Source organism: Eubalaena glacialis, chromosome 15, assembly GCF_028564815.1.
Source record: "Eubalaena glacialis isolate mEubGla1 chromosome 15, mEubGla1.1.hap2.+ XY, whole genome shotgun sequence".
NCBI lineage: Eukaryota > Metazoa > Chordata > Mammalia > Artiodactyla > Balaenidae > Eubalaena > Eubalaena glacialis.
This window is the reverse complement of record NC_083730.1, coordinates 68381983-68408266: the sequence shown is the minus strand read 5'-3', so window position 1 is coordinate 68408266 and position 26284 is coordinate 68381983. Positions and strand designations below refer to the sequence as shown.

Below are 26284 nucleotides of genomic sequence, written 5' to 3'. Positions count from 1 at the left end.
AGAATATCAGAATGTTTATAATGAACAGGAGACTAATAGCAAATCCACAAGAAAAAGGAGCTCCAATAGCCATGCGGGCAAAAGATAACGAGAGGCAATTTGTAGAAAAGGAAATGCAAACAAACGTAAATGCTAACAAGCATATAACCCAGCGTTATCAGGGAAGTGCAATTTAAAACCACAATGAGACTGGCAAAAATTAGAAAGCTGGATGATGTCAAGTGTTGAGGAGGAAACGGATGTTTAGGAATCCTCTTGCATTTCTGGTGAGAGTGCAAACGGGACGTGTTCTGGAGGGTGATCTGGCAATGCTGAATAAAGTCAAATATATTGTACTCTGTGACCAATTGGTGATGTTCCTCAGAAACTACCCAAAAATCCTCATCCAAGTTCATAAGGGACCATGTGTGAGGCCTTGATCACAGTGTTGATTGTGCCAGGTACTGAGGTGGGTGGATGAGATGGGGGTGGGGTGGGAGTGGGGGATACCACTGAGGGCTGCTGTGCAGCCGTGAGAAGCCGTGGAGCCACCGTACAAGGAGTGGCACTGATGGAGCTTTAACATGTGCTGAGCGGAAGACCAGGAAACAAGATGAGGCCCAGAGCCCAGCACACGGGCGTGATCTGTAATGCAGCCACGGTGTTGTTATTTGTATTCTTCCCCTCTGCTTATTATGTGTCTAATTATGCTGCTTTATGTCAATGACAAGAAAAGTCTTTCTGTAAAAATTAGAAAACAGGGTGGAATCAAACCACCACAACCAAGAAACCCTTCCATCAGAAATGATCAGTTAGATTTCAAACTCAAACTTCTGGAAATGAAAAATATTCTTATTGAAATGTAAAACTGAGTAACTGTTAGAATAACAGATTAAACATAGCTGAAGGAAAAAAGTAGTAACCTAGAAGAGAGAACTGAAGAAATTGCCCAGAAAACACAAAAATGGAAAGTGTGAAAGAGAGACAAAGTGACATGGAAGACAGGATTAAAATACATCCTATTGGAGTTCCAGGAGAAAAGGGGAGAAGCAATATTTGAAGAGAAAGTGGCTGAGAATTTTTACAGCTGTTGAAAGAACAGGACTCATCAGATTCAGGAATCACAGTGAATCCCAAGCAAATCTACACACAGTCACCTCCTGATGAAGTTTCAGAGCATGAAAGACGAGGAGGAGACTGAAAGCCACCTGAGAGAAAAGATCCCTTGTAGAAGAAGACAGGTACACCCCCGACAGACTGCTCAGCAGCAGCTGTGTAACCCGAGGGAGAGGAGTAAACTTTTCAAAATACTGAGGAAAATGTCCACTTTCAATTACGTGCCCAGCTAAGTATTACTCAGTAGCAAGGGCAAAATAAAGGCATAACCTTCCCTAGAGGCTGAATGACGTGCATAAAGAAAAAGGAGGTCCTGGTGAGCAGGAGGGACAGTTAGAGAAGCCGGCCGGCACGTGCACAGATCTGAAGCATTGGCTGAAAATCACCATAATTCTGCACACAGGAAGTAACACAGGACAGAGCTAAAATATCAGACCATAATTAGAGTTAAATCTGTCTGTGGACCTTAAATTGTTCAGAAGGGCACAGATACTGATTTACTTTAGACCTGAAGTTGTATCCATGTTAAAATTTTAAGGGTAATTATTAAAAGCATAGAAGTAGAATCTCTAACTTCCTAACTAGTAAAGAGAATGATTTAAGAAAAACTTTTAATTAAAAAAGAGACAAACTGACCAAAGGAAAATTGTTTTCCTTTGGCCCACTACCATTTTTAAACAAGAATTCGTCCCTTGCCCCGCTTTGTAATATATGACAACCTACGAAAGTGCTTAGGGCTTTCTGCGTGGAATGATTTCATGCCCCTACGACTATCCTGTCCTCAGAATAAGAGTTGGCTTCTGCTCTGGCCCTGTTCCTTCATCCCCTCCCTTAGAGACCATCTCTTCTGTGTGGAGGGCTAAGCAAAGACCAGGAAGTGCAGCCTGGCTGCCCACCTGCTCAGCAGAGGCCCCCAGGCACCTAGAGGCTGTCAGCAGGATGCCCACAGGCCCACTGAGAAGCAGTGCCCGCTTACATGAGGCAGGACCACTTTGGGGTTCTTCCTCCTATTAATAAATAATGCATTTGGGAAAGAAAGAAAGCATTAAAGAAGAACATGAAAATCCTACCTGTCAATCCTACTATCCCAGGATTAACCTCTATTGTCATGTTGGTTTATTCCTGTGGACTTTTTCTAGGTATAGAGTCGAGGTGTGTGTGCTATTGTATCCCGTGCCTTTTTGCTACTGTCACACTATGAGCATTTTTTCACATTATTTAAATATTCTTTGAGAACGTAATTGTAATGCATGCAGAGTACTGCATTGTCTTGATGCACTGGACCATGTCTTTATGTTCTTTCTTAAGTGCTTCTCCATCTGCCCGCTATACCATTCTGCTCGGGCTGAGTGCACACCGCCTCTTACAGCAGGAGCACCATGAAAGGGGGCGTGAAGCATCTCCCAGGAGACTTTGCATGTTTAGGTCTACACTGGTTCATTTCCACTTGGACAAGTGAAGCTGGTCCCAGTGCTAAACACTCATTTGTTACCGGGGACCAACCTGTGCTTGGATTGATGTCACAAGGGCAGAGACGGTCTGTGACCTCTAGAAGGGAGTCTCGTCCTTGCCAGGGGACAGCTTGTAAGCACTGTGCTGCTGTGATTGGTGTGCAGTGCTAGCAGTGAGGCCAAGGTCAGGCCACCCTCCTCCCCTCCGGTAGCTGTGCACTGAGCAAAACGTGTGCATCGGTCACACATGCCTCCTCTGGCCCTGCATGCCCGGAGACACCTGGGTGATTGGGGTGAGCAGTGGGCACCCCCCCTGAGGGCACACCCTACGGCTACTGCAGGTCACAGTTGTCCTATCTGTGCCAAGGTAGCCCGGGCTTGATACCCTCTGAGAAAGCCACCCCCGCCCCCCCACCTGTGTTTCCTCGGCAGATTTTTGTCCAGGGCTGCCTGGCAGGGAAGAACATGTCTCATGTGAAAGGCGGCTGTGTCTTGTGTGGGTACCTGAAGCTGCTGCCCATGTTCAGCATAGTGATGCCGGGGATGATAAGCCGCGTCCTGTACACAGGTAATTCTTGCTCTGCTGTGTTCACACTGATCTTCTTCTCCTCTCTTAGGCATCTACATCTAGGGAGCATAGGTTATCAGGTCTCCCGCTGGGGAGACTGCTGGGGTTGAGGTGCCCCAGATTGCTTTCTTGGGAGCTCATGGATTTAGATTAGGGATGTGGCTGAGCAGAAGTCTGGCAGGGGCCGTGGATGTAGGTGGCAAGAGAGGAATTGCAGAGAGAAAAGTTCAGGCGGGGATGAGCCAGCCGACGCTCCCTGCAGTGGCCGGTCTCTGCGTGGCATTGAGGCATGGTCCATGGGGAGGTCAGCTGTTCCCCCTGCACCACAGGCACTGTCCTGCGGGCACTCCTGGGTGCCAGGCATCGTGCTCGGATGTGACCAATGCCGTCACTGCTCTCACAGCCCCAGGTGTGGCACGTCGATGGAACCCCCAAAGCGGGTCTAGCCCTGAGGCCCACGTTCTTTCTGTTAGGTGCTATGAGAACGTCCCTGCTGCACTTAATGAGCTGTCATAATTTCGTGGATGTCCCTCATCCCCGTTTCAGCCTCGTTTTACTAGGTGTACTGCCTCTCGGTACCAGATTTGTTTATTCATTAAACCTTTATGGAGCGCATACTCAGATGGTGCAGCCACATGGGCAAAGCAGGCGGCTTCCACGGAGTCTTCTGCCTCAGTGCTTGACAAGGCCAAGCAGAGAGTGAAGCGCTTTTTATTGCGAAGCAACATGTGCAATAGACGTCTGTAACCCTAATCCATCCTTCAGTCTGCCTCTTTTTTAATCCTGATTCCTTTCCAGTTTCAACAGAGGAGAGCACTCTGTTCCAACATCCCAGATTTGGCCTTTGGCTGTCAGGCAGCTCTTTCTGGGGTCTCTTAGGTGGTGCCTCCTCGTAGGTTAGAAAATAGGCCTCTGTGCTCTCTAGGGCCCCAGAGTCCCCTGGGCTTGGCAGCCCTACCTCCCCAGCCCCACTTCACCTCACAGACCACCCCACCCACTGAGGAGGAAGGCTGGGCGAAACCACATGTCTCTTGGCCTCTAGATGTGGCTGAGGGAGGACCGAGAAGAGCGGGCCTCAGGAAGCCACACGCCCCCAGCTTCTGACCACCAGGTGAATAGAGTTGGTGGGCTGCCCTTGGGAGAGCTGTCAGGGTGGGGAGGGGCCTGGGACCACTTGTCCCCCATCCTCAGAAATGGCCAGACTCACAGACTGTTTATACACACTCATAGAGAGCGGTTTAGCACAAAAGCTCCGCACCTGCCCACATTCCTGGGAGAATATACCTTTCCAGTAACCCGAACGCTCCTGGTGCTAGACTCTGGGTCTCTCCTGTGGCCAGAGCCGGGGGCCAGACACCCGCAAGGTGTGATTCTGCCAGTCAGGTTTTCCTTGGGGGCCACTGCATTAGTTGGGGCTCTTGATTGAAAATGACGTGCACTTTTAGCTCCTCTTTCCTCCGAGCTGGTGTCCTCGCAGTCTGTCTGATGGCAGATGACCACCAGCAGCACCAGCCTTCCACCCTCCAGCCCAACGACCCCCAGAAAGAGTGTTTCCTTTTCGCTCTCCCAGCAGAAATCCCAGGGGAGTCCCGTGAGCTCACTTGGGTGACAGGGACCAGTCATTGTGGCCAAGGGGAAGGTGTTTCCAGAATGGCCAGGTGGCCCCTGGGCCCCTCCCAAACCATGCCGAAGGAGCTTGAGGGCCTGCTCACAGGGCAGGGGGAGGGAGAGCAGGCAGAGGAAAAGCTGCCCCCCTTAGTTTTCCTGACGTCCCCAGTGAAACCCCTTGCTCTCCACTTAAACCCAGGCCCTTCCTGCCTCTTCCTAGTCTACGTTGATTCGTTGTTTTGGTTTTTTCTCAGATGGTAAGTTTTTATCTGTTATGTAAGCTCTTGAAGGCCTATCACATTCCCTCCTTTACTTCCCTTTGTCCAAATTTCTCCCCAAATACTCTGAAATAACACCCCTACGGGGCTAAGGGAGTAAGGTCATGAGTGGCCCACCCATCAGTGTGTGGATGAATCATCATTTGCTTTCCTGACACCTGGCTGGGATCAATGAAAGGCTTGTCGAGGTCACAGGACTTGCTTTGGGTCAAGCAGAGAACTGGCAGAAGCACTGACCCGCTGACTCCCGGGGCCTGACCCCCAGCTCCTGACGCACGTGTGGGGTCACGAATTGGAGACCAAGAATCTGCCATCCACACACGGTTCCTAATTTGCTTCCCTTTCCCTGAGCTCAGATTTTAGTGCTCAGGGGCCACATGCTGGTGTGACCCTTGTCTCTCTTTGCAGATAGAGTGGCGTGTGTTGTGCCTTCAGAGTGTGAAAAGTACTGTGGCGCCAGAACTGGCTGCAGCCCTCTCGCCTACCCCGTGCTGGTGGTGGAGCTGCTGCCCAGTGGTAAGAAGTGGAGCTGCCGTCCAGGGCTGTGAGTGGACGGTCAGGAGTGAGGGCCCCGGTGGAAGCGTAGGCTGTGGGAGGGGCCCTCGGCGTCCCGGGAGCCTTGCAGCCTCCTCTTCCTTTCTCTCTCTCTCTCTCTCTCTTTTTCTCTCTCTCTCTCTCTCTTTCCTTCTCTTTCTCTCTCGGGCACGCGCTCAGGCCCAGCCTCTGCTCGCCGTTTGCATGGTCCCCTCCCTGCAAACCCACGCCTCTGCTCCTCGCTGCCGCAGATGGGCGCTCGGCATTGTTCTAGTCTGTGGGGACAAAGAGGGGAGCGAGACCGCATCCTGCTCTCAAGGAGTTCAGTCCAGTGGGACAGGCAGGGGCATGGCTTTCGTCTCACCCGCTTCCCCACATCCCAGGGAAACGGGCAAACAAACAGTACAGTCTTTTTAAATTCCATATTAGCTCTGAGGATAAATAGGCTAGCAATGTTGAGACATTCCCATAAAATACAATGTAGATAGACCCCAACTGAGGGAAGCACCGACCATCCCACAGTTCAGGAAGGGGGTCGCCCAGCACCCGGTGATGCAGCCCAGGGCCGTGGGGCACTTGAAGCCAGGCCAATCCAAGAACTCTAGTCTTGGCCTGGCCTGCGTACCTGCTGAATACAGTGGGGCCTCCTGTGCGAGCCCTGTTACCCTCGGGCTCTCCCAACTACGCATGGGAATCTCTCAGCAAAGCCGCTGCCGCCCAGTGGCCTTGCAGGTCAGAAGCCTAGACTGTTACGTTTATAGGTAACACTTGTTGAGAGCTTGCTCTGTGTTGGGCATTGTGTTAACCTATCTTCTTACTGTATCTTAATCTTAACAACAGTCTGTACAGTAGGTACTTTTATACCCACCTTACAGATGGGGACACTGAGGCACAAGGAGCCACATCATCTGTAAAAGGGGACAGCCCTGGTGTCCTTCTCACAGGGCTGTAGGGGGATCGTCAGGCTGATGCCTGAAGAGGTGCTCCAGCCCAGAGTAAGCACTGCCATTATTATATGAAGACACAGCGGCCAGCTAGCAAGGCTCGTCACAGATCAAGGGCAGCTATAATGCACTGATCTATCTTAGATGGACCGCCACTCCGAACAAAATTTACTATGTGGAAATGTTCCTCAGGAGGCCTAAGGCATCTCCTGGCACGGCCAGAGAGCTGGAGGCCCAGGAAGTGTTCCTTTTCTTCCAAGCGTTCGAGGCTTGATGGTGTCCGCACTCTGGGCCTCTCTCATGTCCTCCCTGACTTCTGTTTTCAGAGGTGCCAGTGCCATGTTCACAATGGACATCTACACCCAGATACGGCCGATGGCCACTGAAAAAGAACTCATGCTAACAGGAAGGTGAAGGATTCCTCTAATCGCATGAGTTACTGCCATCAATGAATTGATGCCCACAAATGTCATTATGTGAAAAATGTAGGCTCTAATGCTGCATATAGAGTTATCCTGTTTATATACAGCATGGTGGTGTTTTGTTTGTTGCAGTTTTGCAGTGAAGATGTATTGCTTTTATTTTATTTATTTATTTATTTTATAAATGTATTTATTTTTGGCTGCGTTGGGTCTTCGTTGCTGCGCATGGACTTTCTCTAGTTGTGGCGAGCAGGGGCTACTCTTCATTGCGGCGCGCAGGCTTCTCATTGTGGTGGCTTCTCTTGTTGTGGAGCACAGACTCTAGGCGCGCGGGCTCAGTAGTTGTGGCACGTGGGCTTAGTTGCTCCACGGCATGTGGGATCTTCCTGGACCAGGGTTTGAACCCATGTCCCCTTCACTAGCAGGCAGATTCTTAACCACTGCGCCACCAGGGAAGTCCTGTATTGCTTTTATAATCACAAAGAAAATTGTTTCCATTTGGGAAAAAATTAAGTAATAATCACAATGATAACGGGTACATATTAGTGTACCCCCCAAACTAGTCCTTGTGAGGAAGTGTGTCTACATTATTTCATTTTCTCTTTCAGTCCTCATGACAACCTTTAAAGGTAAGTTTTAGTTCTTATTCTCACTGTACAAATGGGGGGAGTGGCTCAGAGAAGGGAGTTGGTCTACCTGAGGTCACATGGTAAGCGAATCTCATCCATCTCAGGGCCATTCCATTAACCAGGAGGCCTCACATGCTAGGCATAAGGCAGGGGGTATGAATGTGTAAACGTGGGCCTCATCGTCATTCTGTAGGGTTTCACACTGGCTGTCCGGGGACCACTTCCAGCCCACACATTTTGAACTTGGCCTACGTTACGCCTCAAATGCCTCCTTCATCCCATAGCAAGGTACATACTGCTCACTGTCTTATCTGTCTAACCCCTGCAAATTGAGTTTGCTGTTACATTTTGATTAGCATTCCATTGTTTAAAAAGCACTTTTCTGAGAAACTTTAAGAAACAGGTACCAGTTTTATTTAAATTTTTATAGAACATAGGGGAAAAAGAGGTTCATTTCATAAAGCTCAAGATATTGATGCCAAAACTGAACAAATACAGCACAGGAAAAAATTAAAACTAAAGACTCATCTCACTTTTAAATACCAATGCAAAACTTGTAAGTAAAATATTAGACACAAATCCAACAATATACTAAAAAAATGTTAAAAGAATGACATCTCATTACCAACTGTGATTGTTTTCCAGAAATACAAGGATGGTTCAATATTAGGAAATGTAGTAACATTACTCACCATATTAATAGATCAAAGAGAAAAATCATATATATCTATTCAGACAATGAAAAGGTATTTGGTAAAATGGGTACCTTTCAACATGACAAAACATATCTGTATCACCCTAAAACCCAAGTCATGCCTAATGGAACTAGAAAGGAACAAGGCAAGAATGTCCCCCCTTACCACTATATTTATACTAATATATGTGTAAAATAAAATGTATATATAAGTAGACCTAAATAGATATTTCTGCAAAGAAGATATACAGATTGCCAACAAACACATGGAAGGATGCTCAACATCACTAATCATTAGAGAAATGCAAATCAAAACCACAATGAGGTATCACCTCACACTGGTCAGAATGGCCATCATCAAAAAATCTACAAACAATAAATGATGGAGAGGGTGTGGAGAAAAGGGAACTCTCTTGCACTGTTGGTGGGAATGTAAATTGATACAGCCACTATGGAAAACAGTATGGAGGTTCCTTAAAAAACTAAAAATAGAACTACCATATGACCCAGCAATCCCACTGCTGGGCATATACCCTGAGAAAACCATAATTCAAAATGGGATATGTACCACAATGTTCATTGCAGCACTATTTAAATAGCCAGGACATGGAAGCAACCTAAGTGTCCATGAACAGATGAATGGATGAAGAAGATGTGGCACATATATATACAATGGAATATTACTCAGCCATAAAAAGAAACAAAACAGTTATTTGTAGTGAGGTGGATGGACCTAGAGTCTGTCATACAGAGTGAAGTAAGTCAGAAAGAGAAAAACAAATACCGTATGCTAACACATATATATAGAATCTTAAAAAAAAATGGTTCTGATTAACCTAGGGGCAGGACAGGAATAAAGACGCAGATGTAGAGAATGGACTTGAGGACACGGGGAGGGGGAAGGGTGAGCTGGGACGAAGTGAGAGAGTAGCAATGACGTACATACACTACCAAATGTAAAATAGATAGCTAGTGGGAAGCAGCTGCATAGCACAGGGAGATCAGCCCGGTGCTTTGTGACCACCTAGAGGGGTGGGATAGGGAGGGTAGGAGGGAGGTGCAAGAGGGAGGGGATATGGGGATATATGTATACATATAGCTGATTCACTTTGTTACACAGCAGAAGCTAACACAACATTGTAAAGCAATTATACTCCAATAAAGATGTTAAAAAAAAAAAAAAGTAAACCCACAGGTGAAGTTAGCAGACAAGGACTTTGAAATAACCTTGATTAATAGGTACAAGAAAATAGAGGGAAAGGTTTATAAAATAGATGAAAAGAATTGGGAATTTTTCCAGAGAATTAGAATTTATAAAAATAAGAAGGTCTAGAATTGAAAAATAAATATCTGAAATTAAGAACTCAATGGATTTGTTAGCAACTGATTGGCTGTAGCAGAAGACACAGTTAGTGGCTTGGAAATGGATTAGTCAACAATATCCAAACTAAAGCACACAGGAGAAAAGGAAGCTACACGTGGAACACAGAAGAATAATATATATGTAATTGGAAGTTATATATATATATACACACACATTTATATATATATATATATATACACACATCTATATATACACACACAGACACACACACACATATATATATATATATATATATATATATGTAACTGTAGAAGCAATTTTGAGAAGACAATGGCCAATAATGTTCCAAATATCTGGACGACTATCCAGAGATTCAAGAAATTCCACAAATTGCAGGCAGGATAAATAAAAAGGAGACCATACCCAGGCCACATGATAGTGAAACTGCTGGAGTCTGGAGATAGAGAAGATCTTTAGAGCAGCCAGAAGAAAGTAAATCACATCACCTTCAAAAGCGCAACAGAGAGACTGATAGTAGAAGTTTCAACAGAAACTGTAAAAGCCAGGAGGCAGTGGAGTGACATCTTCAATGCTAGAAAAACTGCCTACCTGGAATTCAATACCCATCGAAATAGCCTCCAGAGTGAAGGTGAAACAAACAGATTTTCAGATAAATGCAGGTTGAGAGAATTTATTACAAAAGAATTTCACGATAAGAAATACTAAAGCACGTTCTTTAGGCTGCAGGAAAATTACCCAGATGGAAGAATTGACCTTCAGAGAAGGATGAAGAGCACCAGAAAGGGTAAGTACGTGGGAAATAGAAGTGAGTGAGTGTTGACATCAATAAGAAAAAATGTCTATGGGATTAACAACATATGGAGGCAAAACATATGCCAGTAATCCCAGAGAGAATGAGAAGGGGCTAAATGGAGCTTAAGTATTCTCACGTTCTCTTGCTATTTGGGACGTGGTAAAAGTCAAAACTTGTACCAGACTGTGATATGTCAAGGACGCATGTAGTCTCTAGACTAAACAATATAAGAACAGTTCAAGAATGTTTTAACAAGTTAATAAAAGTAAAATATGGAATAACTAATAAGTCAAAAGAATAAAAAGAACGTGAAAGGTAGGTTAACTGGAAAACTGTAGGATGGCTCCTAAATATATCAGTAATTTCATGAAACAGAGATCGGTAGACTACCTGAGTTCAAAGGTGAAGATTATCAGAGCTTTTTTTTTTAACCAACTGTAATCTACATAGAAGAAACACCTTCTTTCTTTTCCAGTTTTGTTGGGATAACATTGACATATAACATTGTATAAGTTTCAGGTGTACAATAATGATTCAATATATATATATATTGTGAAATGATCGGCACAAGTTTAGTTGACATCTATCACCTCACATAGTTAGTTTTTTTTTTCTTGTGAAAAGAACTTTTAAGATTTACTCTCTTAAAAAAAAAAAAAGAAAAGATTTACTCTCTAAGCAACTTTCAAATATACAACATACAAATACACAATCCTGTGTTGGTAACTACAGTCACCATGCTGTACCTTATGTCCCCAGAACCTATTTATCTTATGACTGGAAGTTTGTATCTTTTGACCACCTTCACCCATTCCCCCCACACCCATCCCCAGTCTGCTCTCTGTTTCTATGAATTCAGGGTTTTTTTAGATTCTACATATAAGTGAGACCATACAATACTTGTCTTTCTCTGTCAGACTTATTTCACTTAGTATAATGCCCTAAAGGTTGTCACAAAAGGGAAGATTTCTTTCTTTTTTGTGGCCGAACAATATTCCATTGTGTATATGTACCACATCTTCTTTATCCATTCATCTGTTAATGAACACTTTGGTTGTTTCTATGTCTTGGCTATTATAAATAGTGTAAAGGGTGTAGAGGTCTCTTCAAGATAGTGATCCTTGTTTCCTTTGGATATGTACCCAGAAGTGGAATTGCTGGATCATGTGGTAGTTCTGTTTTCAGTTTCTTGAGGAACCTTCACACTGTTCTGCACAGTGGCCGCACCAGTTTACACTCCCACCAACAGTGCACAAGGGTTCCCTTTTCTCCACATCCTCACCAGCACTTGTTATCTCTTGTCTTTTTGATAATAGCCATTCTAACAGGTATGAAATGGTATCTCATTGTGATTTTGATTTACATTTCCCTGATTAGTGACGTTGAGTACCTTTTCATGTGCCTATTGGTCATTTGAATATCTTCTTTGGAAAAATGTCTATCAGGTCCTTTGTCCATTTTTTAAATTCTATTACTATTATGTCGTTTTTGTTGTTGTTGTTGTTGTTATTAAAGTTGTCTGAGTTTCTTAGACAGCTAAGGAACTATCAACCCTTTATCAGATGTGTGGTTTGCAAATATTTTCTCCCATTCTGTAGGTTGCCTTTTCATTTTGTTGATTGTTTCTTTGATTGTGTAGAAGCTTTTCAGTTTGATGTAGTCTCACTTGTTTATTTATTTATTTTTTTATAAATTTATTTATTTATTCATTTTATTTAATTTTTTTTGGCTGCATTTTGTCTTCGCTTGCACGCGGGTTTTCTCTAGTTGCTGAGAGGGGGGGCTACTCTTTGTTGCGGTGTGCGGGCTTCTCACTGTGGTGGCTTCTCTTGTTGCAGAGCACAGGCTCTAGGCACGCAGGCTTCAGTAGTTGGGGCTCATGGGCTCTAGAGCACAGGCTCAGTAGTTGTGGCGCACGGGCTTAGTTGCTCTGCGGCATGTGGGATCTTCCCGGACCAGGGCTCGAACCCACGTCCCCTGCATTGGCAGGCAGATTCTTAACCACTGCGCCACCAGGGAAGCCCTCACTTGCTTATTTTTGCTTCTGTTGCTTGGGATTTTGGTGTCATATCCAAAAAAAAATCATTACCAAGACCAATGTCAAGGAGCTTATCCCCTATATTTTATTCTAGGAGTTTTATGGTTTCAGGTCTTATATTTAAATCTTTAATTCATTTTGAGTGGCGTTAAGATAGGGGTCTGGTTTCATCCTTTTGCATATGAATGTTCTATTTTCCCAGCACTATTTATTGAAAAGACTGTCTTCTCTTCATTGAGTTTTCTTGGCTCCCTTGTCAAATATTAGTTGACCATATATGTACGGCTTTATTTCTGGGCTCTAGATTCTGTCCCATTGGTTTATGTGTCTGTTTTTATGCCAGTACCGTACTGTTCTGATTACTATAGCTTTGTAATATAGTTCAAAATCAGGATGTGTGATGCTTCCAGATTTGTTCTTCTTTCTCAGGGTTGCTTTGGCTATTCAGGATCTTTCGTGGTTCCAGATGAATTTTAGGATTATTTTTTTCTAATTCTGTAAAACATTCCATTGGAAATTTGATAAGGGTTGCATTGAATCTATAGATGGCTTTGGGTAGTGTGGCCATTTTAACAATATTAATTCATCTGATCCATGAACACAAGATATCTTTCTATTTATTTGTGTTTTCTTCAATTTATTTTATCAATGTCTTATAGTTTTCAATGTAGAGACCTTTTATCTCCTTGGTTAAATTTATCCTAAGTATTTTATTGTTTTTGATGCTATCATAAATGGGATTGTTTTCTTTATTTTTTTCAGATAATTCATTGTTAATATAAAGAAACACTACTGATTTTTGTATGTTAGTTTTGTATCCTGAAACTTTATTGAAGAGAGACATCTTCTTTAAGATTGAGGAAGGCTTAAAGAAAACATGAGAAAATACATACCATGCAAATATGAACATAGATGCAGAAAATTTTAACAAAATATTAGCAAATCAGGTCCAGAAACATAGAATAATACACCATGACCATCTGGAGTTTATTCCAGGAATGCAAGCATAGATTTTATTCAAAAATCAATCAATGTACTTGACCACATTAACTGAAAACAGGAGAAAATTACATAGTCATCTTAATAGATAAAAATCATTCAAAACTTTTAATACCTATTTTTTAATCTTAGCAAATTAGAGAATTTAAAAGATCTTCTTTATTCTGACTTTTAAACATACATATTCTTTAAAACCTATAGCATTTATCATACTTAATGTTTATATTTGAAAATCTTTTCCCCTGAGATTGGGAACTAGACACATGCGTCCACTATAGCCACTTTTCTTCAGCATTGTACTGGAGGTGCTACTCTGCAAAAAGGTGAAAAAAGGAAACAAATGTCATAAGGATAGAAAGGGAAGAAATGAAATTGTCATAAAAGACTTCATAGACAAACTTAAAATTTTAAAGTGAATTTAACAAGACTGATAAAAGATCAAATACAAGAATTAATCATATTTTACACATTACACATTATACATATTACCATTTGTAGTGTCATTAAACCACATCAGGTACCTAGGAATAAATCTCACAAAAGATATGAGAAAATTGCTGAAAATTACAAAGCATTGTCGAGAGAAATTAATGAGACCTAAGTATAGCAGGAATATACCATATCTGTGAATTAGAAGATTCAATATTGACAATATGTTTGTTCTCCCCATGTTATTCTACATACTCAGAGTAATCCCAATCAAAATGCAGTAACTTTTTTGTGTGCATATAAAAATTGACAAATGAGTTCTAAAAGTAATATAGAAATGCGAAGAGCAGAGAATATCCAAGGCTATTCTTGAAGATGAACAAAGCTGGAGGATTTATGCTAACAGATACCAATATCTGCTGTGAAGTGATACTAATTAGACAGTGTGGTTTTATTGCAGGGGTAGACAAATTAATGGAACAGAATACCAAAAAAGGCGCACAGGTATACAGTCATCTAATTCATGACAAAGATTATAGTACAGTGCAGTGGGGAAAGTGGTAAGGGGAGAAGGAATGGTACTGGGTAATTTGGCTATTCCTGATAAAAAGAATATTGACTAACTCCCTTTACACAAAAATCCATTTCAGATGGACTGTGTATCTGAATGCAAAAGGTGAAACAATAAAGCTTTTATTTTTTAAAAGTGGTCAGCGTGACACCAGATTGCCAATCACATATCATATGCATCAACAGTAGCTTTCTGAGCATGTCATAAATAAATTTTTGCATGATGTAGAATTGTGTTTACATATCAGAATGCAAATACCAACGTCTGGTTTATAACTTTTGGCTCATATTCTGTAATCCCCACATCTGTCAGGATTTGTGCCATCATCTGTGCATCTTTTGGCATGCTCTTGGGAGAAGCCATCTTGCCAGGCTCCATGATAACTGGTGATCAGACTCCTCGAGCTAAATCACCCAATTAAAGTATTCCACCTAGTGTGGTGTACCAGTGAGCACCAGTTCCTGGTGTACCAGTGAGCAGAATATTCAGAAGCATCCTCACTGCCATGGCTCCAAGCACCTCCCCAAATTTTACCTTATTATCCTTTCAGTATCTGTAGGATCTCTAGTAATGGTAATATGTGGGCGGGGGGGGGGGGGTGGTTCTTTTTCTCTTGAGTGAACTTGCCTAGGGGTTTATCAATTTTAATAATTTTTCCAAAGAACCAACTTTGGGGCTTGTTGATTCCTCTGGTTTTTTTCTCCCATTGAATTCTATTTGTTTCCTTTTTTCTATTTACTTTGGATTTACTCTGCTTTTCTTTTCTTTTCTTTTTTTTTTTTTAGCTTCTTAAATTGGAAATTCATATCACTGGTTTAAAACCTTTCTTATTTTTTACAATTACTACTTAAAACTATAAATTTCCCTTTAAGCTCTGCTTTAGCTGCATCCCACAAATTTTGATATGTTGTGTCTTCATTTTTAATCAGTTCAAAATATTTCCTAATTTCCTTGTGATTTTTTTTCTGTGTTCATAGATTATTTAGAAGTGTGCTGTTGGATTTCCAAGTATTTAGTACTTTCCTAACTATTTTATTGTTATTGATTTCTAATTGACTTCCACTGTGATCCAAAAACATGCTCTATGAGATTTTAATCTTTTGAAATTTATTGATACTTTTGTATTCTTAATTTTTGTCTAGTTCCTCTGTTATATATATTATATATACTGTGTATATTATATACACAGAGGAGGTATTAAAAGCTTCATTTATGATTATGTAGTTGTCTGTTTCTGTCTTGTAGTTCTTTCAGGTTTTTTTTTACCTCTTATATATTCAAGTTCTGGGATTAGGTGCCCTTATGCTTGTTATGGTTTCCTGAGGAAGTAACTTTTTCATCATTATGAAGTGTCCCTTTTTATCTCTGATAATACTTCTTGTCTTGAGATTTACTTCATTACTGTTATAGATCACACCAGCTTTCTTATGCTTAGTGTTTATAACATCTTTTACTTTCAACCTGTAACTATATTTAAAATGAGTCCCTTGTAGAGCACATATAGTTGTATCTTGATTTTTTTAATCTAATCTGACAATCTCTGTCTTTATAATTTGAGTTCACTTGCATTTAGTGTAATCATTAATATGGCTGGAAATAGTTTTTATATTTTAATTTCTTTTTGTTTTTCTAGGCATTATAATAGGCATTATTAACCTATCTTAGCGTACTTAAAATCAATATTGTATCATTTTATGTAAAATGTAAGTACCTTGCAACAGTATATGTCATTTTCCCCTTTCATCATTCATGTTATGATTGTCATATATTTTACATCTACATCCATTATTAACCCCAGAATACAGTGATAGTGATATAATTTTTTGCCTTAAACAGTCAACTGCCTTTTAAAGAAAATAAAATAAGAAAAAATATATATGTAGCATATTATATTTTACTTTTTTGGTGCTTATCATTCCTTCTTTTAGGTTCAAGTTTCCATCTGTGTTATTTCCCTTCACCCTAAAGAATTTCAGTATGTCTTGTAATGCAGGTCTGTTAGTAACAGACTCTCTCAGTTTTTGTTTATTGGAAAATGTTTTTCTTTCATCTTTATTTATTTTTAAAATTTTTATTTATTTAATTTATTTATTTTTGGCTGTGTTGGGTCTTCGTTGCTGCACGCAGGCTTTCTCTAGTTGCAGCGAGGTATGCAGGCTTCTCACTGCGGTGGCTTCTCTTGTTGTGGAGCATGGGCTCTAGGTGCGCAGGCTTCAGTAGTTGTGGCACGCAGGCTCAGTAATTGTGGCTCGCAGGCTCTAGAGCGCAGGCTCAGTAGTTGTGGCACATGGGTTTAGTTGCTCCGCGGCATGTGGGATCTTCCCGGACCAGGGCTCGAACCCGTGTCACCTGCATTGGCAGGCAGATTCTTAACCACTGCGCCACCAGGGAAGCCCTCATCTTTATTTTTGAAGGATACTTTTGCTGGATGTAGAATTCTGAGTTGACAGTATTTTTCTTTTACCACTTTAAAGTATGCTCTTCCATTCTCTTCTGTCCTCTTGTTTCTGATGAGAAGTCGTCTATAATTCACAGTACTGCTCTCTGTATGTAATGTGTCTTTTTTCCTGGGCTTTCAAGATTTTCTCTTCATTTTTGGTTTTCAGCAGTTTTGTTATGGTGTGCTGATTGGGCTTTTCTGCACTTCTGAATCTATGAATTAATGGTTTTCACCAAATATGGGAAATTGTTGACCATATTTCTCTGCATATTTGTCTTCTGCATTCCTCATCTCTTTTTTTGTGACTCTACTTACACACATATTTGCTCTTTTGATGTTGTTCCACAGATCATTGAGGCTCTGCTTATTTAAAAAAATTTTTCTCTGTGTTCTTCAGTTTAGAGTTCTATCAATCTCCCTTTAGGTTTATGGGCCCTTTCTCCTGCCATTTCCAATCTACTGTTAAAGCCAACCTGTGAAGTTTTCGTTTCATATTTTGAACCAGAATTTCAGTTCTGGAATTTCTATTTGGTTCCTTTTTAAATTTTTTCTAGTATCCAGTTTTCTGTCATGATTTCACATCTGTTCACTTATAACTATAATTTCCTTTAAGTCCTTTAACATAACTACAGTAGCTGCTTTGAAGTCCTTGTCTGCTAATTTTAATATCTGAGCCATCTTGGGGTCAGTTTCTATTGATTGCTTTTTTCTTGACTATGGGTTACATTTTCTTCTCCACATGCCTAGAAAATTTTATTATATATTGAACATTGTAGATAATACATTATAGAAATTCTGGATCATGTTCCTCTGAAGAATATTGGTTTTTGTTCAAGCATGCAGGTAAATTACTGGTTGATCCCCTTAAAGTTGTGGAGGCCTGGTTTTTATACTTTGTTAGGGTGACTCTGTTTCAGTTTTGCTCTAGTCTTATAGAAAGTTCTTAGTCCTGGGAAATAGTCTCTGCTTCTAAGGCATGGACATTCAGGGGTTTCAGTGAAAAGCCTGAGGTGGTTACCTAGCCCCTCTAACTTGATGAGATTCAAACTCCAATTTCTGTCTCCCCTGCTATAGGCAGGCAATGAAATCTTTGCTCAGCTTTTTCTGCCTTCCAACAGTTGCTTGTTGGTGGACTATTTGGCAATTCTTCCCCACATGCACAACCAAGGGTTTAAAGGGAGTTTACGCAAATCTTTAAAATCAGGTGCCGTACTAATCCATCTGAAATCTTTAGAAATGTGTTACCCCTGAAGAAATTAATATTTTCCAGGTATTATATATTTTAAGCACGACCATCCCAACACAGTCTCCAAATGTGATGAAAATCTACCCATGATCCAGTAACAGGCAAATGGACCCTCAGTTTTATTTGTCCAGAAGTTGAAGGGTTTTTGCCTGCAGCCCTATGGTCCTATTAGTGTTTAGGGGTATGGCTATCTCCTCTGCCACACTTATGAATGGGCACCTGAATTTAACCTAAGGAATAATTAAAACTAGCTAATAGTTTATGGTTTGTAGATATTTTATTGGCAGGTAAGAAACTCATAAAATTGCCATTGACTTTTGGTTTAACTTACAGGTTTTTTGTTATAATCTTACTTGCTGTCTCCATTGCATGGGTCCCTGCTATACAAATGGCACACAGGGAACAACTATTTGAATACATGCAAGCAGTTTTAAGTTACCTGACGCCGCCCATTGCTGCCATCTTCCTGCTTGCCATATTTTGCAAGAGAGTCACTGAGAAGGTAGGTGGGAGTTGGCATGGCCACGGCATGGCACAGTGTGAGGGCTTGCCTTCACATCATACCTATCTTTGCAAAAGTTGCCCTGAGAGGGTCTCTTGTGCTTCAGGAGTTGACACCGTTGCATCATTTGCTTTCTGAGAGATGATTTACTCCTGGGCAGCTTTGGTCCAAGCTCCCTCATGCATGCAGGGGAAAGGCAAGCTCTGATTTGTTTTCTTCCCTTTGCAATGTAATCCACTTTCGACCACGCCATAGATGGTGCAAAGTGTGTGGGATCCTCCTGCATGCTTATCTAGCCACAGGAAGATATGCTTCTGTTGCCTCTGTGCATGGATGTTTCCTGCTCAGAGATTTCAAACTCACAGGGGGATGTTCAGTCATGAGCTCCTACCACCTTCCCTGCATGAAGACCATCTCCTCCAGCCACACTTAAAACTAAATAAAGATCCCAATTAATGGTTTGATCATTTCATCAGTAAGACTGAAAGCACAGTTTGCCAGAATATTTTCATTCATTATTTGAGTCACATCTTGACCTGTTTCTCCTAACAGCACTGAGCAGCTGGGCCTTGCACGAGTTCCCGAGCATGGTGCCTCTGTGACCTGGCTCCTGCCTGCCTCTCAGCCCTGGCCCTCTCCATACACAGTCCCTAGGCCCCAGCCACTGCTAACTACTTGCAGTGCTGATTGCCTGTCTCGTGCCTTTTCTGGCCCCTCTTCATTCCCGTGGACTCTTTGCTTTGCCATGAATATCTTTGTCCACCTCCATCTGGCTGGTGCTTCCTGCAGGCCCATGTCAGGTGTTCAATCCTCCAGACCAATCTGCTAGTGCTTCTTGCTCTGCCTAGCTCACCAGGACTCAATTGAGCACCGAGAATGGGGTGGGGGGCTGCTGGGCTCTGGAGATGCTCTTCTCTGTGCTCTCTTGGGAAGGGCATGGGCAGAGGAGCAGGCAGTCAGGAGAACCTGCCTCCTACCGACGATGGTCACCACCCTTGCGGTACTGGGGCCTATCACCAAGGGAAACTGGGGATCTTGTCAGTGGCTCTCCAGCTACCCCTGGTCCAAGGTTACAGCATATTGTGGCTACCTTCCCTGACCTAGAGAACTTCTCCAGGCCTTCTCTCCCACCCTCATCTGGCTTCTGCTGCCCATCTGTTTCTAGATCTTCACTTTTCTGCACGCCTCCTTCAATAAATGGGTCCTGTGGCCTGCACCTGGCCTTTGGTTTCAGCTCTTTCTCCAAGATGCTTCCCACACACTGTATCCTCTACCTCCTCCAACACCCAGCCACACCGGAGACAGGCTCCAGATGCAGCTCTAGCACCAAGACGAAGTCCTCACTCTTAAAGAGTGGACTGTCCAGTTGGAGGAGACGGATGATACCCAATGAGCAGATAAGATTTCTGAGAGTGGTGTAGTGCTGTTTAAAAGTCAAAAAGGATCATGGAGGTTAGCAAGGTAGGTGCTGGGGGCAGGGGGAGCACAAGGACATTAGCCAAGATAGTGGGAGAAGATTTCTCCTAAGAAAGTGACCTCGAACCTGAATCCTGAAGGATGAGCCAGAAACACCAAGATCTAGAGAGAGAACCAAGCAGAAAGAAGGGCAAGTACAAAGGCCTGGCCGAGAGCACGGTGGGCAGGCCTGACATGCAGGAAGAGGTCATGCTTAGTGGCTAGAGTAGACTGACCAGGGGAGAGGGTGGAGCCAGGTGAGGTCAGCTGGAGCAGATGAGACTTGCTTCTGAGGGCAGCCATGAGAAGCCACAGTGGTCTTCAGCAGAGTCAGGGCACTCCCTAATCCATGCTTTGAAGAGATCACTCCGGCTTCTTGGACAGCGGGTGAGCAGGAGACCAGGTACGGATTCCACCTGTGTGAGAGAAGGTGGTGGATCGGGATTGAGGTGGTCACTGTGGAGACGATGGGACGATTTGCTGATGGATTGGGCAGAATGGTGGTAGGGCAGAATGGAAGGAAAGGGGCCAGGGATGTCTCCTGCGGTTTCTGCCTGAGCTGCCAGGGCGACGGAGGTGCCCCTGCAGCAACAGGCAAGACTGAGGTCTCTTTGGACACATTATGTTTGAGATGTGTCTTCACCGTCTAACTTAAAACTGTCTCCAGTATTTCCTAAGTTCTCTGATTGACCTAAGAGAGTGTCCACGCATCTCTGGTCTGTGTTCAGCCCGAGAAGGTGTCATCTCCTCACAGTGCTAAGACTCGGCTTCTGCAAGGCATGTGAAGCCCTTGTTATGCTGAGTTTAGCTGACCAGTTTAGACTGGTCAGGAGGCGAGGCTGAGGATGGCTTGTCTCATCCCCCGTCTTCCTCCCAGGCGACTCTCGGGGCTCCTCCTTTGGCAGGGTGCCTTCTGCGGGGCTGACTGGTGGACTTCTGATTGGCTTCTGCCGCATGGAGTCCGAGTTTGCCTACGGGGCCTGGAGCTGCTCGACAAACAACAGGTGCCCTCGGATCATCTGCGGCGTGCACTACCTCTACTTTGCCGTCATCCTCTTCACCATCAGTCTTTTCACCGTCGTGGGGATCTCCTTGTTCACAGACCCGATTCCGGATAAACATGTAAGTGCTGCCGTGAGGATGCTCCGGGGTCCACCGCAGTCCCAGTGTCCCTGTGAACCGCAAGTTGGCTCTGCCAGCTTTGGAGAAAAGTGGCTGAATTCCTGCATTCTTTTTGAAAGCAGGGTGGGGGGCGGGGGGCTGGGGGTTGGGGGGACGGATGGGTCATAAATAGGCAAATAACCTCCTTGCCTTAAAAACTAAACTAAAAAGCTTTCCAACAGCTCTCTAATTAAGTATTCACTGAGAATGAGAAGTTTGGTTTTTAAAATACAAAATTTCCTTGAAGTGCTAAGGTTGCTAACCTCAGCGTGAATTAATGTAATCAGGGCAGTCCCGGCTGCCACCCACCCAGGAGGGATTAAGCCAGCAGGAGGGGGGACAGTAATGCTGGCAATGCTGTGGCTGGTGGCTGGGCATGCCTCATTCTCCTTGCCCGGCCACTTCCCCTCTCCCAGGAGGCAGGTGTCAGTCACCCCAGTTGGAATATAAAAAGCCTGGGCTCAGAGAAGTCAAGTCACTTGTCCATGACACCAGAACTAGCCAGCAGCAGGGCTGGGCCTGACCAGACTCCATCGCGTCACCCACGTGGGCATGGCCAGGAGACTTAGCAGGACAGGGGCTTGGCTGAGCCGGAGAGCAGCAGGGAGGGTCCTAGGTGTCCGAGGTGAGGGCAGGAGGAACTCAGAAGGGAGGCGGGTCTGTGAGACCCGTGTGCCCTGGGGTCTGGGTGAGAGCTGAGAACTTGGAAGGCCGCCTCCCCCCGGCCACCTTTCTGCTCAGTAGTTCCTTTTGACCCATTCCTCTCTCGCACACAGAGCCCCGTGGGATTGGGATGGAGCAAGTGGGGAGGACGGCCAGGAGTGCCCAGGACAGCTCGCCCACCACACGTCCCCTGCCCTGCTCCTGGCACATGGAGAAGCCGTGGGTGCTGGACCCAAGCTCCTGTCTCTCAGGGTCTTAATGGTCGACTTGTCTGACTTTTTTTCTGCTGCTCTTTTATTCTCAACATTTTGGTCTTGCCCGCTTCTCAGGCAGCCACGTGCTTGAGTGCTTTTTCTGCCCAGCAGCACAGGTGCTCTGGAGAGGAGGGGAGGGAGGCAAAGGGGAACCGTGCTTTCGGGTCAGTGTCTATGTGCTGCACACTGGGCGCTACCAGGGGAAGCGGGACCACACTCGATCCCATGTTCTTCCTGCCCAGCGGCCTGGTCCACAGGGCTCGTCGTGTAATTGGGAAGGCAAATGCAGACGTACAGCATCACCAGGAAGCAACTCAAGGCTAAACCCAGTCTCTGTCACTGACACGGCAGCAGGTTCATTACTGATGTCTTAGTCCGAGAGGCGGGGCTTGGAGGGGCTGCTCAGTCACATCCCTGCTATGTTTGGGGGAGTGGGAGGGGTGGTGGTGCTGAGATTCAAATATACCGAAGCCGGTATAATAGATTAAAACCTGCTCCGGGAGAGACTTGGTGGAAATGTTCGCTTACTTGTGCTTCTACTGACCCCAACCCTGAAAAAAAGCAAAAAAAAAAGCAACAGCAATTGGCTGGATTTTACTTCCCAAAGTCTCCGTATGTGTTTTCAGGAAGAGAACAAAATAACAGACTAGAAGGGAAGGGATGCTCCCCTTCTGCATCTGTAAATGCCTTGCTGAGCTTGAGCGACTAAGCTTGGCTAGGGACCAGGTCATCTGGGTACCCCAGGTGAACCAGGTCAGGCCTCCTCTGGGCTGCGTGAGTGCTCATCTCTGACAGCCAGGAGGGGCTCCTGGAAGGAAAGCAGTTCCCAGGTCTACCCTGCGGGCCCATCCAGCAGAAGCAGCAGACCGGAGTGATGAGCAGCTTCTCCCACCCTGAAGGGCACAGCTTCCTAGACCCTCAGTTCCTGGAAGAAGCCCTGAGCATGTTGCCTCCTACCCTACCATCCAGCCCAAGACACTGAGGTCACCTTTGGGCAGCCGCACAACCACACGGGACCAGAGCCAGCACTGAAATCCAGGGTTCCCAGGCGCCTTGCTTTCCCCACCCCACGTTCCTTGTGTCCCTTGTTGGAGTCTAATGACCCTTTTCAGTCCCTCGAGACCCTGGTGCCCAGCTGCGAGCCATGGCACCATAAGGCCTGCGTGACAGGGTCCTGGGTGGTGACATGTGCCTGCTCTCCCCCCAGCTACACCGCCTCTGTTGGAGTTTATGGAACAGTCAAGAGGAAAGGGTCGATCTGGACAAAGACACACAAGGGAAGAGCTCCGCACCGCAGGCACGGCCAGGTGAGAAGGGAGACCCAAAGCCAGCAGAGAGGCCTGTGCTGCTCCCTGCCCCCACCCCCGCTGTCTCCACTCCCAGAAATGCTTCCAGGCAGAGGCCCCGTCTTTCATTTTCCCAAAGATGCCTTGTGGGTGTTTGTCGAGGGTGAGATGCCTCTCGGACATCCGTGTGGCGGTCCGGGCCAGAGAGATCCAGGTGGGAGGCGTCAGCAGGTGCCGGGGGAGGAGGGAAGGGTCCGTGAGGGGCAGAGAAACACAAGTGTCTGGTGATCTAGGAGCGTTTCAGCCGGGGTGGGAGGGATCCACCGAGCCACACAGATCACATTGTGCCTCAGCAGGAGGGGAGGAGGCACTGGGGACAGGGGAGGGACAGTGGGTCACAGAGCCTCACACAGGGATTCAAACCCAGAGGGATTCTGGGAAGTGGGCGGGAGCCTCTGCAAGGAGGAGGGAGCAGCCCCACCCAAGAGGGTGCCGGGGGACACCGCCAAGGACAGCCGGATTTCACTGGGGCAAGAAGAGAGAGTTCCTGGAGAGGCTCGGACCTGGGGGCCCCAGAAGGCCCAGAGGAAAGCTCTCGGCAGATGGGGTCAGAGGCGGTGTGCGGGGGCCCCAGGGAGGGCGACCTGCACCTCTTGAGGCCCTGACGCAAACAGGGATAAAGGCCTAACGAGATTAGCGCTGAGTCTGGGGCAGAGAGTCTGGGGGGACTGTGAGTTTGGGGGAGGGAGGGAGGGAAGGCCTGCCTGGGGAGAGGCAGTGTTCTGGGGCCCCCTCTCCACTCCTGCCAGGAACGTTCAGAGCCCAGAGGGGCCTGGGACCCTCTCCTGACACCTGCAGGGCAGGGGAGTGGCCTCTCCTGAGCCAGGCTGCCCCGCGCCCCTGGAGGGTACAGGGCTCCCAGGATTGCTCTCCCTCAGGGACAGAGGAACTGCCCGTTGGGGGCCACGTGTGTCGGGGGCTTGTTCTGGGGGCACCTCCCAGCTCCTCTTCTCCCTCGTCCACAATCGTGGGTGGATGCCACGATGACAGTGGCTCACACTTTTTGCCCATTTGGGATGTGCCAAGCACTGTGGAAAGTATGCCTATGTGTGACAGGTACAATTATCATCCCCATTTCAGAGATGGGGGGACTGAGGCACCAAACAGTTAAGTAGTCGGCCCCGGACTCCAAAGATAACCAGGCAGTGGTGGAGCTGGGATTTGAACACAGGCAGTCTGACTCCAAAGCGTGTGCTCTTGGCCACTGGTCTGTCCCACCTCCCGTCATACAGCCTTTGGGCTGTGTTTACATGATCAGTCGCCGTTGATGTACAGCAACCTTTTTGGGCCTGGCAGCTGCGTGATGGTGTGCTGACCCGGACATCTGAGAGACCGAGAGACAGGGCCAGCATATGCCGCTCAGGACCTCTCAGCACCGTAGCAGATATCTGCGTCTTTGGGGTCCTCTGGCGGCAGCGCCTCCCCTGTAACACAGGCCCCTCCGTCACTGGCTGACGGGTTCCGCCATCCCTGGTGCTGCCCCAGCCTCAGGACACACAGCTGGTGTGGTGGCTGCCCAAGGGGATGAGACATGGAACAGGTCACAGCGCACACTTCTCGGACCGAGGTGTGCTTGTCTTATCATCAAAGAGGGATCCATTCCCAGACTGGCTGGGCTCACGTGTGTGCGGAGCTGGCCGTGGTGCTGACCCACGCCTGAGCAGGCCTGGGAGCGGCCAGCGTGGGCTGCACTACCAGACACCGGAGGGATATTTAAGCCCCAGAGTGAGACATTTCACTGATTTGGTCCAGAGATGTGAATAGAAACTTGCCCATAATTCCTAGACTTCCCCCGTTCCTGGAGAAAACACCAGTGATTCCCCTTTCAAGGGCCCAGAGGGCCTTACTTTGGGCCAGGCCGTGAGACTGCTACCTACCTGGAGAAGACACGCCCCAAGGTTGCTGAGGACAGCAGAGCAATTGGGGCTTCTTCCATCCTCAGAGAAGCAGCCACTTGCCCTAGACCTACAGCGCTGTGCTGGGCGTGTGCTGGAGACGGGAAGGGTGGGCCCTCCAGAGCCCAGCGGGGAGGGTCTGCCCCGTGACGGCCAGGGTTCTGGGCCGGCTGAAGGCTCTGCCAGTGCAAGGCAAACATGGCCCAGGCCGCGCCCCGAGCCCCCCTCTGTGTCTCTGAGGGCGGCGGGAGGTGCTCTGCAGCAGCGGCTGAGGATTGTTCTCTGCATTAGAGCCAGTCTGTTGGCCTTCCTGCCGGCCTCACCGCTGAGATGTGAGCCCTAGAAAGACCCCCCTCCTGTGTGTGGCCTCTTAGCCTCCTGACCTGTGCCTATTCCCTCTGTTCCAGACGTATTTGAGGAGGCCAGGAGCTGCCTCTGGAAGGCCTGGGACGTTTTCTGCAGCCTGGAGCCACTGCCAGGCCCCAGACTCGCCCCGGAAGAGGCAGTCCTGCAGAAGATGGAGTGTGGTGACACGGAAGGGACACAGCACAGTGCCACGTCTGAAGGGACAGAGAAGCGTGACATGCTGGAAGGAACAAAGCTCCGAGACATGCCAGAGATGTCCCACTGGAGAAAAGTGCCCGACGTCTGCGGGTTCCTCTTGGTATCGCTCACAGTGCTCTGTCACTTCTACTTCTCCTAGGCAGCCTGCGGGGACGTCTGGGGAGCGGGCGAACCACTGCCTCTTGCAAACGCCCTCATTGTCAAGGGGACGAAACGTTTCCTACAGAGAGGCCCATGGACGTGGACCAAGGATCACACTGATGAAAACGCGCCCGCGGCGTCAACGCTGCGGGCTGACGGGCGGCGAAGCCCACTGGTGAGGGCAGAGACCGAAGACGAGCACGTCTGTCCTCTGTGCGA

General features: G+C 46.1%; 1 protein-coding gene across 1 annotated transcript in view; it reads left to right on the top strand.

The window, feature by feature from the left end:
* The window catches only part of LOC133075150 (sodium/glucose cotransporter 1-like), a 59164-nt gene extending 33101 nt beyond the window's left edge, over positions 1 to 26063 (top strand). Inside the window, exons 8-14 of the mRNA XM_061169249.1 lie at positions 2979 to 3114; positions 5409 to 5523; positions 6739 to 6888; positions 18418 to 18600; positions 20947 to 21163; positions 23327 to 23426; positions 25768 to 26063. Coding sequence (XP_061025232.1) covers positions 2979 to 3114; positions 5409 to 5523; positions 6739 to 6888; positions 18418 to 18600; positions 20947 to 21163; positions 23327 to 23426; positions 25768 to 26063 — 1197 coding nt within the window. The remainder of the gene's footprint in view (positions 1 to 2978; positions 3115 to 5408; positions 5524 to 6738; positions 6889 to 18417; positions 18601 to 20946; positions 21164 to 23326; positions 23427 to 25767) is intronic.
* The last annotated feature ends 221 nt before the right edge of the window (positions 26064 to 26284 follow it).